Here is a 16,439-nt window from a genome sequence, read left to right as displayed (position 1 = left end):
CCACTTGGGTAAGAGCACTGAGCTCTTGCTCTACACCAACACAGCACCCCCTCACTCATGCCTCACATTAGTGGAAAGCCCATTTTACAGAAGGAGAAACTGAGGCCGAGAGAGCTGCTGACTGGCCCATGAACCTACTGCTGGTCACGTCCTGGCTGAGATTGGAGCCCAGGGTATCTGGCTTCAGAGCCCACGATCGGGAGAAGGCCTCCACTCTGCCGGGAATGAAGCACGTGTGTCAGACGCCCAACAAGGAATTGATGGCAGTGTGGCCCTGCAAGAGCCTCTGGGGTCGGCAGGGGCTGGCCCCTCAATGATGTCCCAGAGCCTGGAGAATGCTGCCTTTTAAAAATCACCCATTCTGTCTCCCCTCCCTGCACCCACGCCCCTGCTCCAGACCTGGGATATGTCACATCAGCTCTTTGCTGGGAGGCCACTGGGACAGAGGGCTCCTGTGCAGACTTCTGTCCCATCATCACGGGCTCATCTGGCTTCTCTCCCTTTGCCTCTCTCTGGAGTCCTGAAATGGCTTCTATCACAGACACGAAGTTGGTTTCCTCAGCATTTGACGCCCGTGGGCGCCCTGGCCTCACCCTGTGCCTACATGACAAGCTTCTCTGGGGCCTCGTTCATCCCCCGACAGTTCAACCCAGGGGAGCAGCTGAGCCACTCCCCACACGGGACCTCAGAGCTGCACATCCGCTCACCCCCTTCAAGAGCCACAGAAACACAGGCGCAGGGGCAGCGCCCCAAGTGGGCGTCAGTCGCAGGCTCGGCACTGAGCACGTTTTCAGCGTCACAGCTGTGCCTGCTGGTGGGAAGGGCGCCACACAGAACTGGTGTCTGGCAAGCTTCCTGTGAACGGGACAGACCTGGGAGAAGTGATGAAGGAAGAATCTTCCTACTATTCAGACGACTGTGTGCTGATGTCAGGCCTGGAATCAGGTGAATGAAATGTATTCCTTGTTGATGGCAATGTTGGATCAAGCCACCAATGTGTATCCATGGGCATCTTCATTTTCTTCCAGCTTCACCAAGCTCAGGGGAGCTCGAAGCAGGCTTTTCCCTCATGCAAAGCGACAGAGAGGGCTCAGAGAACACAGTGCTGAGTCCTGAGGGCGGGGGGGGGGGGCCTTCCAGAACTTTCTCTCCTGGCCACTCTTTCCAAACCAATATATGGAAGAGTTGGGGAAGGGGAGGCAGAAAAGGCCTCTGCAGGCCTGACCTCCCGGACTCCAGCTGGCAGTGCTGATGCCACACCCCACGTGGCCCTGTGGACTCAGCCGAGTCCTGCCAGCCTCACCCACGGGGCAGCTCCGGCTGCTTCTCAGCAGACATGCTTGTTCTGAACCAGCCCTGCTCCCAGAGACACAGTCTGTGGCTCTCCTGCCACAGTGCAATGTCACCGCACCATGACTGGCAACATACAGCTGGCTGCAGATGAACGGCAGACCCTGTGGAAATAGTGTGCGGGAATGTTCCGTGTGGCCAACTGGCACTCTTGGTCTCTACCTAGTGACCGGCCATCTTACACCAACTGTGGCTCAGGAAGCTCAGCTCCAGGAATTATCACCCCCGGGACATGCAGAGAATGAACAGTGAGGTAAGTTAAATGAGCGTCAGCTACCTTCATGGCGCCGATAGCCTGGAAAGTCACCGCTAATCTCGAAGGGGTCAGTGCTTCCAGCATCGCGTTGAATCTCCCACTCTTGTTCTTAATAGGGGAATGGTGCTGCCCATCTGGGGGCACGGACCCAAACCTGTGGTGGGGGAGAGGCAGTGGAAAGAGAGGTGGGTTAACAAAGGAGAAGAACATGGCACCCCCAGCAAGGGGGTCAGGCAGCTCCCACCTGCCCACAGGGCAAGTCTCACGGCCTCACATCCTGCAACCTCCCTCAGGAGACCGCAGGGCAGGTGCCTCCCCAGGAGATGCTGACAAGGAAAAGCAGGTTTTCGGGCTCGGCAGTGGCCCTGACAAAGACAGGCATGAGGGCAGCTATCATCAACCCAACACCAGAGCCTGAGTGTGAACACCATCCATAAGTTGTTGCGATATAATCCACACCATAACCCTCTCCCCCGCTTTTAAAGGGTGCAATTCAATGGTTTTTAGTATATTCACAAAGTTGTACAACCATTGTCACTATCTAATTCCAAAACATTTCATCACCCCAAAAAGAAACCCCATACCATACTCCCCACCCTTCAGGTCCCAACAACCTTGATCTACTTTCTATCTCTAGGCATTTGTCTATTCTGGAAATTTCATGTAAACAGAATCCTACAACTTGTGGCTTTGTGTCTGCTTCTTTCACTTAGCATACTGTTTTCAATTTCCATGTATGTTGTAGTATGTATATAAATACTTCATTCTTTTTTATGGCCAAAATGATATTCCATTGCATGGACCTACCATATTTTGTCTACTCATTCACCAGTTTATAGTTATTTGTGTTGTTTCTACGTTCTTGGCTGTTATGAATAATTATGCTATGAACATTTGTGTACAAGTTATTATGTGGACAGATGATTCCAATTCCCGTGTGGACAGTGTTTTCATATGTACCCAGGAGTAAAATTGCTGGGTCATATGAAACCTTTAAAATTTTGAAGAACTGCCAGTATTTTCTAAATCAGCAAAACCACCTTACATCCCACCAGCAATGTATGAGGGTTCTGATTTCTCCAACTCCTTGCCAACACTTGTTATCATCTGTCTCTTTTATTAGAGAGACTAGAGTGGATGTGAAGTGGCAATTCAATGTGATTTCATTGGCATTTCTCTAACAACAATGATGTTCAGCATCTTTTCATGTGCTTATTGGCCATTTGTATATTTTCTTTGGAGAAGTACCTATTTGGATTTTTGCCCATTTTTTAATTGGGTCATACATCTTTTTCATTGTGGGACTATAAAAATTCCATTTATATTCTGGATAGTAGAGCCTTATGACATACATAATCTTCAAATATTTTCTCCCATTCTGTGAATCGTCTTTTTTTTTAAGCATAAAAGTTTGCTAATTTTGATCAAGTCCAATTTATCTATTTTTTTCTTTGACTGGTTGTGCTTTTGGTATCACATCTAATAATACATCATTGCTTAAATCGAGGTCACTAAGAGTTTTATAGTTTTAGCTCTTACACTTAGATCTATGATCCATTTTGAGTTCATTTGTATATATGAAGTAAAGATCCAACTTTATACTTTTGCATATGAATATTTAGTTGTCCCAGCACATTTGTTGAAAAGACTTTTTTCCCCCATTAAACTGTCTTGTCACCATTGTTGAATATCAATTGACCATAAATGTAAGGGTTTATTTCTAGACTCTCTGTCCTATTCCACTGTGGAGATGATAGATAGATAGATAGATAGATAGATAGATAGATAGATAGATAGACAGACAGACAGACAGACAGGTATTCTTATGTCCATACCACACTGTCTTGATTACTATAGCTTTGTAATATGTTTTCAAATAAGAAGTGTGAGTCCACCAGCTTTGTTCTTCTTTATCAAGATTGTTACCACTATTCTAAGTCTCTTACATTTCCATATAAATTTTAGGACCAGTTTCTTACTTTCTGCAGAAAACAAAAGGCAACTGGGATTTTGATAGCGATTTCATCATGTCTATTTACTGACCCATTTTTGATCAAGTGATAAACCAACACCCCCAAAGTGGGACTCCTCCCACAAAACATCTGTGTTGCTGCTGCTGTTCTGTACTATATGTATGGGGGAGTTGACGGCGGGGGGTGGGAAGGGAGGGGGGGTGGGCGGGAACGGCAGCCTACATGTCCATGGAATGGCTTTAAAATCAAATCTTACTTATCAAAGAGTATTCTATGTATGCTCCTATCTTCTACAGACTGGGTAGCTTCCTATCACTTTTCTTTCTGGTCTAAACTACTTTCTAATCTCTGATGCATTAGATGAATGCTAAGCCAGTGGGTCCAGCTTCTGGGAGAGGGCTGTCCAGGCCACGGAGGCCCCGTGAGGGTGGGGGCGATAGGGAGAGCTCACACCTGTAGCTCTGCTGCCCTCCGCCCCATCTCCCAGTGGAGTGATGCCATGGTGATCAGGAAATGTGCAGGCATCTGGGGTCCTGGGCACCGGCTGCTCCTGGGGCCTGAGGGCTTCACCAGGGACGCTGCAAAGAAGCCTTTGTTACGTCCAAGCAATTCAAGGGCTGCGGGCGGGGGAGATAACAAACAGAATTGGGTCCACTTTAAGTCTGTTTCCCACCCATTTTTACTAAATGTTTGGCATCCATGCCATTTATCTGCTGACAAGAACTTGCAAGCAACAAAAAGGAGTGAAGTGCAAATGGAAAATCCATAGGAAAGCAGGAGCGAGCCTGACTGCTTTACAGATTTACCAGTAAATGTGGCTGTGGTCCGGGATTTTAACTGGATGCAGGAAATGCTGCTGAGGAAAGGAAAGGAGCTGGTGTCTCTGAGCCTCTGCAAAGAGCGCTGTGAGCCCCGGACTACGGCTGGAGAAGCCGCCTTCACCTCACTGTCTAGCCACCTGGGCCGCACCCCGGGAAGCTGGGCAGTGGCCCTGAGCACCTGTGACAGTATCCACCCAGCAGCGCTCGTTTTAACACCTGCAACACAGACACTAACACCCTAAATACCCAACAATCGTGACTGAGTACCTAAGTCATAGATCATTTATTTCACGGTCTTTCACAGCAGTGTTAACAATGACCATGCACGTGTGTTTACTGTTGCACAGAAACATCTGACATATAAGGTGAAGCAGAGATTCAAGTTATAAAGAAGAATTCATAAGAGGATCTCATTCAGTAAACTCAAATATATTTCTCTCTTTAGATAGGTATATCACCAGGGAGAAAAGTCTAAAAAGTTAGACGTTAAAGTATGACATACACTATGTCAGGGTAATAGCATCTTGGATCATTTTAATTTTGTCCTGTTTGTTTACCTGCATTTTCTAGTTAGTTGTCAATAGCCGAGCAGGAGTGGTAATGAGAACAAAGTCCTGCCCGCAGCTCAGGAGGCCAAGAGCCAGGCCCGGGCTGGGAGCAATGAGATCACACGTGCAGGAAATGAGGTAAGGAGGGACCACTCACTTATCCAGCAGGCTGTCCCTTGCTATCTGAACTTGTCAAATATTAAAATCCCATTATCCACCGCAGGCAGACCTAGAGAGAGCAGAAAGAAAAGGAGCTGCAGGGTGAATCCACGCCAGCCTCAGAAATGCTGTCTCTGCTACTCCTAGGCCCCATGCCACTTGAATGCAAAGTCCTTTCCAGAGTGTGATGCACTGTGCGAGGGCTGGGGGTGGGGATGCTCTTTGCTGTTGCCTTAAACAGCTGTGCCTTCCTGGGGTCTGTGGGGCCACGCCTGCCTGTCTGAGCAGTTGCTGTGATGGGAAAGGGCGAGTCCAGGCAGCAGAAAGAATGTCAGACAGAACAGAGAGGGGAGGAAAGCCCTTACTCCCCCAGGAACGCAGAACACAGGTGCCTCTCCATCCCAACAGACGGGCAAATGTGTCAAGCAAATGCCTAAAAGACAATGAATCTGGCCACAAGGACCAGGATGGCAGCAGGTGGGTGGGCGACCTGACTGCCAAGAGGCTTCTGAAACCTGCCAACCCACTTCCTCATGACATGTCGGACCTGGGTCCCTTTGTTCACTCACCTTGGGAAGCCTTAGTCTGGGGGGAGAACATCTCTATTTAGAACATCATCCTGGACAAGGACACACTTGAATCTGGGAGCTCAAGGACACCACGCAGGCTTTCTGAGGTGGTGGTGTTTCACCTCGTGAGGGCCAGCCCCTGCTCTCAGTAACACTGACACCAGGGGCACTGTCAGAGGGGGGGCCAGCCAGGGCTTTGGTCCCGGTTCCCACGGGACACATGCAAAGCTCTCACAGACACACCTGCAGCCCAGTCCTGCGGCCTCGCAGTGCCCAGTGCAAGAGGCAGCTGATGGATGTTTCTCTCTCATCCATGTTTCTAACTCTATCCCTCTCCCTTCCTCTCTGTAAAAAATCAATAAAATACATATTTTTAAAAAAGATAGGAATAAAGCTTTACAACTTCCTGGGGCAAGACACAGTTGATCGCAGATAACAGTGTATAACATCTAAATGTCTGGTCAATTTTATCATCACAAATATTACAAGAAAAACACTGCCCTGTGCGTGGGTTTTCAGGGCCAAGTGCTCACTGGGGAGCAGTGATGATGAGGAGAATCATTCTCGTTTTCTGTGGTGACCAGCCTTTAGACCGTCTACCCACAATGAGCTGGGCGAAGACCATGGCGTAGTTCCCGTGCATGGCATTTCCGATGTACATCTTCTCAGCGTCTTCGCACAGTATGTGGATCACAACCTCCTACAGAAACAGCAAAGCGACGGCATTTCTCTTCTTAAACCTCATTCTATCACCTCGGCTCAGTGCAAGGACGACTGTGAAACACCTGCATCGTGAAGTGCGCCCACTCGGGTAACGTCACAGCAGAGGAGACAACAAAGTCGTCTGACTCAGCTTTGTGAGGTCAAGGCCCTATGCCACCACCTCAGCTCACACACTCACCTCCACCTCCCATGAAAATGACTAGAAATGAAAGCACCTCAACGATTCTTCCATCAGGAAAATAAGGTGCCAATTTTCATTGGATAAATTTTCATTGGATAAGAGACCTCCTTCCTGGTCTCTCTGTGATAATGGTGGGCTGACACGTGTGCTACTCCTGAGCCACCGGGCTTCAACATCTAAAGACTTTCTTCAATGATCAACATCTTTCTCTCTAAACACACTGAGGCTCTGATTTTAAATAATCCAACACCCAGACCCCTAAAAGCCCAGTAATATCCATTCTGCTCTCCATACACCCCTGTCCCCCAAACATCCCACCTATGAGGTTCACAAGACAGGATGGACGTCCAATGACCTGGGGCCCAAGTCCATGTCTATGTGTTTCCTTTTGTCTGCTGGGCATCACTCCTTCAGGACTAATCACTTGGTTTCTCCTGCCCATCCCTGTGACCCGGGCCATGAATATCACTGCCTCCATGAGAAAGGCCTGTCATTCAAACAGCAACCAACTAACCAAAGGCCAAAACAGTGTGCTCAATGCCAGCAAAACCAACAAGCAGCCATGCCCTGCTCCCACCACTGCTTAGGCCCTCAGCCCATACCATTTTGACTTGTATAAAGAGAAATAACTTAGTTAAGGCTTTGATGGCTCTTTCAGAACTTCCCCAAAAAGGTTCACACATACAAGCCCTCAGAACCATTTGTAAATGATTCTCTATCTTATAAGAAAAAGAATCTTATATCGCATGATCTCACTCATATGTGGAATCTAATGAACAAACCAACTGATGAACAAAATAGATCCAGAGACACAGAAGCATAGAACAGACTGAGGAATCTCAAAGGGAAGGCAGGGGTCGGGGGGCTGGGTGGGGAGAGATCAACCGAAGAACTTATATACATACTAGTATATGCATAACCCATGGCCACAGACAATAGTGTGGTGAAGGCCTGGGAAGGGGGGGAATGGAGGGGGGGAAAGGGGACATCTGTAATACCTTCAACAATAAAGACAAAATTTTAAAAAGAAAAGAAAGAGAATCTTAGAATGTGTCATACAGGTTGTCTCCTTAACATGATCAAGGATTCCAGCTCAAAACAGTCTGAAAAGAACCCTGATCAGGGAGAAGTGGGAAGAAATGGAGGTTTCTGTTTAAGTCTCTGCTCAGAACTCGGTTTTCCTTCCTTACCCCTGGAAGCCAGCAGTACAGGATCGCAATGGACATGCTCCCCTAACCGGTTGGTTCTCCCTAATTTGGCTCACCACCTGCGTTACCCTGAAACACCACAATGGCCAGCTCTGAATACAAGGCACCTGGGACAGGCAGGGGCGTCCAGGAGAAATACACATTTAATTGGAACCGACAATATTGAAGATGTGACTGAACTAAACCAACAAGCTATTGATCATGGAAAGATTATCTCAGGTTTCAGATTCGAAAGTATGTAGATTCCACTTTCCTTCTGGCCAAGAAATACAGTCTTGAAGCCTAAGAAAACCCGCTCTGACATATGTTTGCGCAGGCAAAGTTTTCACATGTGCAAGGGCTTTGCAGAGATATAAATGGACATGGCTGAATCCTTTTAAGAGAAGTCTCCGGAGGCTGCCCTGGTCTTGGCGGGCCAGCCAGGACTTCTCAAAGAAAGGAACTGTTTGAGGCTGGTGCAGTAAAAAACAAACAAAAAACAACAACAGTTCGTGTGGTGAGGCGAAGATTACACCTCCAGGGAAGGAGGGGTAGTAGCAGAAACCACTGGCCTGGCAGGAAATATGTGGGGGGAGGGAATGGCAGGAGGCCACCAGTCCCCGTAAACATCTGATATACTCTGGGAAAGGAGGTTTGTCACTTCTGGCAAAAACACTTGATTTGGAAAGTTTGCATCAGCCCAAATGCTGGCGTTGTAGCTGATCTACATAATGCACACCATGTGTGCCGGCTCCCAGTATCATGCTTTGCTGAAGGCTAGCATAGTGGTCACTGCTGTAAGTTCTAAAAATTAAGATGGCCCTGGCCAGTTGCTCAGTGGTTAGAGCATTGGCCCTGGTACTGAAGGGGCAAGGGCACATACCTCCATTGCAAGCTCAATCCCCAGCCCCAGTCAGGGTGTGTGCGGGAGGCAGCCAATCGATGTGTCTCACATCAATGTTTCTCTCTCCCTCTCCTCCACTCTCTCTAAAAAAATTAATTAATTTTAAAAAAATCAATGGATGCCCTAGCTCAGTGGTCGGCAAACCCGACTCGCAAGCCACATGCGGCTCTTTGGCCCCTTGAGTGTGGCTCTTCCACAAAATACCACGTACCCTAATTAAGTTAATAACAATGTACCTACCTATATAGTTTAAGTTTTAAAAATTTGGCTCTCAAAAGAAATTTCAATCGTTGTACTGTTGATATTTGGCTCTGTTGACTAATGAGTTTGCCGACCACTGCCCTAGCTGGTTTGGCCCAGTGGATATAGTGTCGGCCTATGGACTGAAGGGTCCCGAGTTCGATTCCGAACAAGGGCACATGCTCGGGTTGCCAACTCGAGCCCCAGCAGGGGGGCGTGCAGGAGGCAGCCGATCAATGATTCTCTCATGGTTGATGTTTCTGTCTCTCTCTCCCTCTCCCTTCCTCTCTGAAATCAATAAAAATGTATTTTAAAAAATCAATAGAAAAATATCCTTAGGTGAGGATTAAAAAAATAAATAAGTAAAAATTAAGATACCTTCACCCAAGAGATTTTAGCATCATTTATTTGTGAAATTTAGCACAAAGTATAAAAATAAAACTTTTACCTCTTAACTATCCATACCACCACCCAACCCCCCCCTAAAAAATAAATAAAACAACCAACATAGAGGAAGGAATAACCCAAAACTGTGAGAAGCTGGGACAGTCCTCAAGGGAGTGGAGGCTCTTTGATACGCTCTAATAGTTTAAAGGGACATGAAAGAGAAACACACCAGCACACGAGGCCTCCACCTCCTCTGTGCTATCCTCCGGAGACTCGGCATCCACCAGAGTCCCTGCATCATTATGGTTTCACACCTGGGAGCTACCTCGTTTGTGCTGTTTAGGGGAAATGAGACCAGCACGGGGAAATTATTTTTGTGGAAAAAATAATTGTAAGATGAAACAAATAAATAATGTGGGTGAGGGTATTTTTCCCTTTAATAACAGCAAGGTGACTTCAATACCATGGTTAGGGAAGAGGAAAAGTTGGTCAGCCCAAACCCACAAGATGTCAGCCCCCATCTCTTAGCAGGAAAGCTAAGCTGTGAGGGATGATCACACTAGGACCCGAGACCTGCTCATGAACTGCACAGCCAGAATCAGTTTCTTAACCCCTGTGAGCCGCAGTTTTTCCACCTGTAAAATAGGGACAGTAATACCTTCCTGTAGGTATAGAACATTTAACCATGTGGCAGGGAGGGCTAAGCCTGTGCCTGGCACGCACGTGCTCAATGAGCAGAAGCAGCGCGCTGACAGTTCCTGGGCTGTGAGGGGATACAGTACACGATGCAGAGGGCGTCTGACATGGTGAGCCTTCACTAAAGGGCGGTCCTCACTGTTGCTGTTATCGTGACCTTGGACATCACCAGCTGCTGAAGACGACCAGCACCAGGGCAGGAGGAAAGGCAGGGCACCCTCCCACACAGCCCTCACTGAACCTGTCATTCTCAACACTGAGCACCTAGTATTTGTGGGTCAGGAAAACCTACTTACAAAAGCCCAGGCTCTAAAGTCCAAACTCAGCAAAAATGAAGACCTGGTCGACCAGCCACACACACATGCATTGGCCACACCCACACTCATGCACATACTTGCATACTTACATGTACACAAAGTCATTTCTAGAAAGAACTTCTAAATGTGTTTGTTCCTTTGTAGGTCTTCTGGATACCCAATATCAAACAAGAAACTATAACGTAAAGTGAAATAAGTACACATCTGTTTTCTCTATTCAGGGGGAGTAGGAGCTAAAGAATGGGGGTGGGGATCTGCAGAGCAGGGTTGCTCGTGGCTGGTTGTTACCCACAATGGAAATATTAATCGAGAGGGTCATGCATCTCAAGCAACTTTTAATTAATGATAAGGGGAGGGAAACTCTTGGAGTTCATCACATGTAGTAAATAGGAAAGGTACGACTGTGAAATGTTAGCTTTGGTTGTCCTATGAATTTTCGTGCAGGTAACGAATAAGAGCATGGCACCGTGCCAGCACAGAGGACCTAGCTCCAGGTGAGGAAGACGCAGCACGGACTGTGCCCTCCTGCTGCACAGTGCGCTGGAGAGTACCAACAATGACATCCTTTCCTGTCACTCACCTGCTATTGTGAAGAAGGACACCCAAGCAGCTTTGGCATCTTTCTCATAGAGTTGTCATAAGCATTATTTATTGAGTGCATGGAAGGTGCTTAGAACAGCACCCACCACATAGTAGGTGCTGTGTAAGCACTGACTGGTATTATACTTGTGGAGGTGAGCACAGCACTTGGTAGGTGCTGTGTGATACTGGTATTAGACTCCTGGAGGTAGACACAGCACACAGTAGGTGCTGTGTAAGCACTGGTATTAGACTTGTGGAGGTGAGCACATGTCCACCTCCACTGAAGCACTTAGATGACTGCTGTGAATCAAAGTGCCTCATGCCAGAGGGCACACCAGAGGGTATGAAGTTGGGCTCGGTCAGAGGGGGAGACACTGGTTCTGTGCAGGTGACCTACTGCCCGGAACTACACAAGGGGAAGAATCCTCACCTGTACAGAGAGGTCAAAAGTGGCTTCGGTCTGGATCCTTCTCACGTTGTTCCCTTGGCCCCTCTCGGTCATTGCAAACATCCCAGTGTATTTCTGCTCCTGCAGTTAATCAGATGTGAGAAGGGGGTTAGCTGCTCAGGTGGCCACTCTGACTATCTAACTACAGACCTTTCAGATGATTAGGAATGTTGGTGAGAGAGGAAGAGGTGAGTTGGAAATAATTATAAAAATTATAATCCAGCCTGGCTGGTGTGACTCAGTGGTTGAGAATCGACCTATGAACCAGGAGGTCATGGTTCAATTCCAGGTCAGGGCACATGCCTGGATTGCGGGTTTGATCCCTCATCATTGATGTTTCTATCTCTCTCTTCCTCTCCAAAATCAATAAAAACATATTTTAAAAAATTATAATCCATCCTGGTGACAGCTAATGTGATGTTAAGAATATGACAGGCTCAATGTAATACAAAAAAAGAGAAGAGAGTGAGAAATTCTCATTCCAAACAAAGTTCTGGCTGACACTAATCCTGTTGCATTATTTTCTGCATAAGCATTCGTAAACACACACACACACACACACACACACACACACACACACACACACTCTAGCCACTGTGAATTTTTAAGGCTCTCCATAAAAGAAGGCTGAAGCCTCTTGGTTACATGTCCCAGGCTTTTGAGATTCCTGACTGCACCACCAAATAGCCAATAAATTATTCCACACTGGAAAGAAGGACAGCACAGGCCATTATGAGCAACAGTCAACAACTGAGTCGCAGCTAGCCCCCAGTCAAACACCATGCCCTCCCCTTTACCCCTTCAGACTCCAGTTCCTCTCGGCAGACATAGCTCACAGTTCACGAGAGAGAGAGGCCACTCCAACACCACAGCGAGTCAGTCCTCCATCCCGGGTGCCCTGTTCACCCCATCAAATGACTTCTGAACGTTCATTCTGCCTGTGTGCTCAGGGTCCAGCTCCCGAGGCCTGGGATGAAAGACATGCAACTGAGCAACAGGAAGGCGAAGAGGCTGGCTGCATCAGACCCCCGCGCAGCTCCCCCTGCTGTGGGACCTGGGACAAATGACACAGAAGCCCTCAATCCCCATCTGACAATGGAGTGAATGATGAGCACCCCAACTAATGAGCACCCCCGCCTTCCAAGCACTGAGCTCCATTCACACGAGGTCATTGGTTCTCATGACAACTCAGAGAAGAAAACATCACCCCTACTTGTCAGATGAGGACCCCAAGGTTCAGGAGAGGGAAGTGACCTGACAGGGCTGTGCTGGAGGAAATGGGCAGGGCTGGGGTTCAAACCCAACCTGCCTGGCATCTAACAGCACTTCATGAAACTTCTGCAATGATTCGGTGAGGGTCAGCAGCCAGGACTTCATCCAGTCTTTTGTAAACCCTGGGAAAGTATTGCTGATGGAGGGTGGGTGAAGAAGGGGGTCCCCTGGCTGGGCCTCTAAGCTTTAGATGGGGACTAGATAGAGGGATGGCCCATCATAGCAGGGAAAGCTGGGCAAGAGCTGGGGTGCAGGCTGATCCCACCTCAGTCTACTCAGTGAGCCTCTCCCTGGAGAGTGTTGGGAAGGGCTCAGCCACATCTCAGGGGTCACGGCCCCAGCACACACCCAGGCCTGGCATGGAGCACATCACAGTTGTCACCAGCTTCCATTTGAACACAGCCTACGAGCGGGCATTGGCAGTGACGTCTTCATGGGAGAGAAACTAAAGCCACTCAGGCCACTCACCATGACCTCAGATGTAGAGGGAACGCGCCAGACCTGGGACTAAACCCCAGAGACTGGACGTGTGCCAGGTCATTGGTCTCCCTGCTGCCACTGACCCATGGTCTGGCATGTGGGCCAGGAAGCAGCCAGCACCAGGCTGTGGCAGGCCAGGCCCCTCCCACACAACAATGAAGGCAGGTCTCCCAAAGAAAATTTGTGAGCATCCGCCGCTTTTCATTCCAAGAGCCAAGGGGATACACTGAGGCACTGCAGGCACTATTTGCGACAGTGGTGACCCCAGTAAGGACAGTGCTATGGACTGAACTGTAGCCCCCAAACTTCATATGCTGAAGTCTTAATCCCCAATGCGGTGGTATTAGGATATGGGGCCTTTGGGAACTAATTAGGCTTAGCTGAGGTCATGAGGGCAGGGCCCTCACCATGGAATCAGTGTTCCTAGAAGAGATATCTGAGAGCTATTTCTCTCTCTCACTCCCTCCCAGCCTCCCTCCCTCTTTCACTCTCTCTTCCACCATCAACCCTCTTGTGAGGACACAAGATGGCAGCTATCTGCAGCAAGAGGGTCCTACACAGGAACTGGACCTGCTGGCTCTGATCTTGGATGTCCAGCCTACAGAATGGCGAGAAGATAAATGTGTGTTGTTTAAGCCACTGATCTATAGTGTTTTATCATTGCAGCCCAGGCAAACTAAGACCGATAGTAAGATGACTCAAGTAAGGAAGGGACCAGTTGTGGGAAGAGGAAAAGGAGGCAGGTCACGCTTCTTTCAGCCTTGAGTCCCTCCGGACCGAATCAGTGTTTTTGGCAGAGGTGTTGGGCGACTCCCAAGCTAAGTGAGGATTCCAGGCTTCCCTGGCACCTCTCTTTCTTTCCTGCCCCTCACTGTGAGCTGTTTGCCGAGCCAACCTAGCGGGCCAGCACTTGGCTGTGTGAGCACAACGGTGTTTGTCCAAAGCGCTCAGGAACACCCGAGTCTGTGGGTAACAGGCATGGAGGGAAAGGAAGGCCCGGCCTGTGGGCACAGATGACAAGATGAACTGATGCTGACACCCCTGCTCAGGTGAACAGCCAGCTCAGGGAAGGTGAAAGGAAGTAGGCAGAGGCCACCAGCGGCTCTAGGCTGGCAGGGAGGTGGGGGACGCCCTGCCCATCCCAGAGCTCACAGGCACTGCTCCCAGTACCCTGCACCCATCCCTCCAGTGCCAGGAAGGGGTTTTAAGCAGCACAGTGATCAGAGAAGCATTTAAAAATATCTATTTCTCTAAATCTACTCAGATTTTTGTTCAAGAGAACAACTTCTTAAAAAGCTTTTGATTGAGAAAAATTTCAAACAAAATAGAAGAGTATGATGGACTAAAGATGACCGACCTCACAATTTTGTCCCCATTCCACACCCCAGGTAATCTTGAAGTTTATCCCAGATGCCCTGTCATTTCGTCCCCAAGCAGGTCCTATCCATCTGAAAAAGGGAAATACTCTTTTTAAAAACATAACCCTAAAACCATTATCCCACCTAGAATATAACCATTCTTTAGTATCACCAAATATGTAATGTACTCATTTCCCCAACTGGCTTGGAATTTTTCTCTAGTTCGTTGCTTGAACCAGGATCTAAGTAATGTGCACATGTTGCAATTGGGTGGAATGTCCCTCAAGTCAGCTTGGACCACAGGCTGCCACACCCCCCCCCCCCGCCCCCGATTCAGTCAGACATTCCCTGCAGGACTCAATGCACCAGGCTCAATTCCATACCATAGAGATTCCAAAAGAGCCCCACCCACAATTCAGGGACACCCGTGGAGATTTCCCAGGTCACACTCCACCGGACCTGGCTGAAGAGAAGGCAGGTGGCGGGGCGAGAGGGACCCTGAGTGTAGACCAGGGTCCTTCATTGTTTCTGAAAGAGGGGACTATCTGGTGCATCTCTGCTGAATTTCTTCTCTCTGGAGCCACAGCTGATGCATCCAGAAGGGAAGGGACCTTGACTGGCTCAAGTCCAGGGAGGCCGGTCTTCCCAGAAGGACCTTATGGTGGGTGCCATCACCCAAGTGGGCACTCATTCATTTCTTTGGTTTTAGTTCCTCCATATTTTTGATGACTACACTGCAGAACAGAAGTAACTGCCACCTTGGACTCACCATCGATCCACAGGCCTTCCTGTCTGGTCATTCTCGCATCCTGTTCTAGTTTCATTCCCCCTGTGGGAACATCAGACTGAGGTGTGGATGTGGGGACTAATTCTGAGGCCCAAGAGTGTCCACGGAGGGAATGATATATGCAGAGCCACATGAATGACCCTCTTCTGGAGACTTGGGGCACCGTGAGGGGCCGCGGCAGGCATGCCCTTCACGCCACTCAGTCACCATCTTTGGTGAGCTGGGACACACAAAGCAAGCCCACTGAGCTGTGCCATTTTATACCCATTTGGTCAGCACAGTGCAGAAGTCTAAGACTTCCCAGTGCTGGGCACATCCACACAAAGGAATACAATACAGCAGTCAAAAGTGAACAAGCTTCCGTTGTGCATCCTTCCGTTGTGCATCCTTCTCAAAATGGCAAAACTACAAAGAACAGATTAGAGGTTGCCAAAAAACAGGGATGGCGGGGGTTGGAGGCAACTGCAAACGGGTAGCACTGTGCATGTCTGGGATGATGAAACAGTTCTCTGTCTTTTTTGTTGTTGTTAATTCTCACCCAAGCATATTTTTCCATTGGTTTGTAGAGAGAGTGGAAGGGAGGGGGAAAGATAGAGAAACATAGATGTGAGAGAGACACATCGACTGGTTGTCTCCCACACATGCCCGGGGATGGATCCTGCAACCAAGGCATGTGCCCTTGACCGGAATCGAACCCATGACCCTTCAGTCTGGGGGCTGACGCTCCCACTGAGCAACTGGCTAAGGCCAGTTCTCTATCTTGATTGTGGTGGTGTCTGTCTGAATCTGTGTATGGAACCTAACTGCACGGAACAACACATACACACACACACACACACACACACACACACACACACACACACACACTCGAATGTGTGGAAAGCTGTGAATCTGAACAAGATCTGGTCCAGTGATCACACTGAGGCAGTGCCAATTTCCTGGTTTCTTACTGCATTACAGCTTCGTATGGTGTCACCTCTGATGGAACCTGGGTGAGGAGTTCTTATGACTCTAGGTACTACTTTTGTAGCTTCCTGTGAGCATTATCATTCCAAAATGAAAAGATTTTAAAAGATAAATATGAATGCAGTGGCATGCAACCATATGGATCCATCAGTGATGACAGTTAAGTAAAGAAAAGAAAATCACAAATGATTGATATGGCTTTTATAAAATTAAACAAATACAAATATTTGATTGA

The 16,439-nt window shown here is 48.3% G+C and overlaps 1 protein-coding gene across 1 annotated transcript in view; it reads right to left on the bottom strand.

Moving 5' to 3' along the window:
* Positions 1–16,439, bottom strand: part of ACOXL (acyl-CoA oxidase like) — a gene marked incomplete at both ends in the record, with an annotated part of 252,564 nt that overhangs the window by 222,317 nt on the left and 13,808 nt on the right. Inside the window, 6 exon segments of the mRNA XM_079792227.1 lie at positions 1,628–1,760; positions 5,106–5,136; positions 5,139–5,177; positions 6,277–6,376; positions 11,324–11,422; positions 11,924–12,046. Of these exon segments, the coding sequence (XP_079648353.1) occupies positions 1,628–1,760; positions 5,106–5,136; positions 5,139–5,177; positions 6,277–6,376; positions 11,324–11,422; positions 11,924–12,046 (525 nt within the window).

The sequence above is a fragment of the Cnephaeus nilssonii genome (assembly GCF_951640355.1).
Source record: "Cnephaeus nilssonii genome assembly, chromosome: 15".
In the NCBI taxonomy this organism is placed as follows: domain Eukaryota; kingdom Metazoa; phylum Chordata; class Mammalia; order Chiroptera; family Vespertilionidae; genus Cnephaeus; species Cnephaeus nilssonii.
The sequence above is the reverse complement of the archived record's forward strand: the minus strand, read 5'-3'. Positions and strand labels throughout refer to the sequence as shown.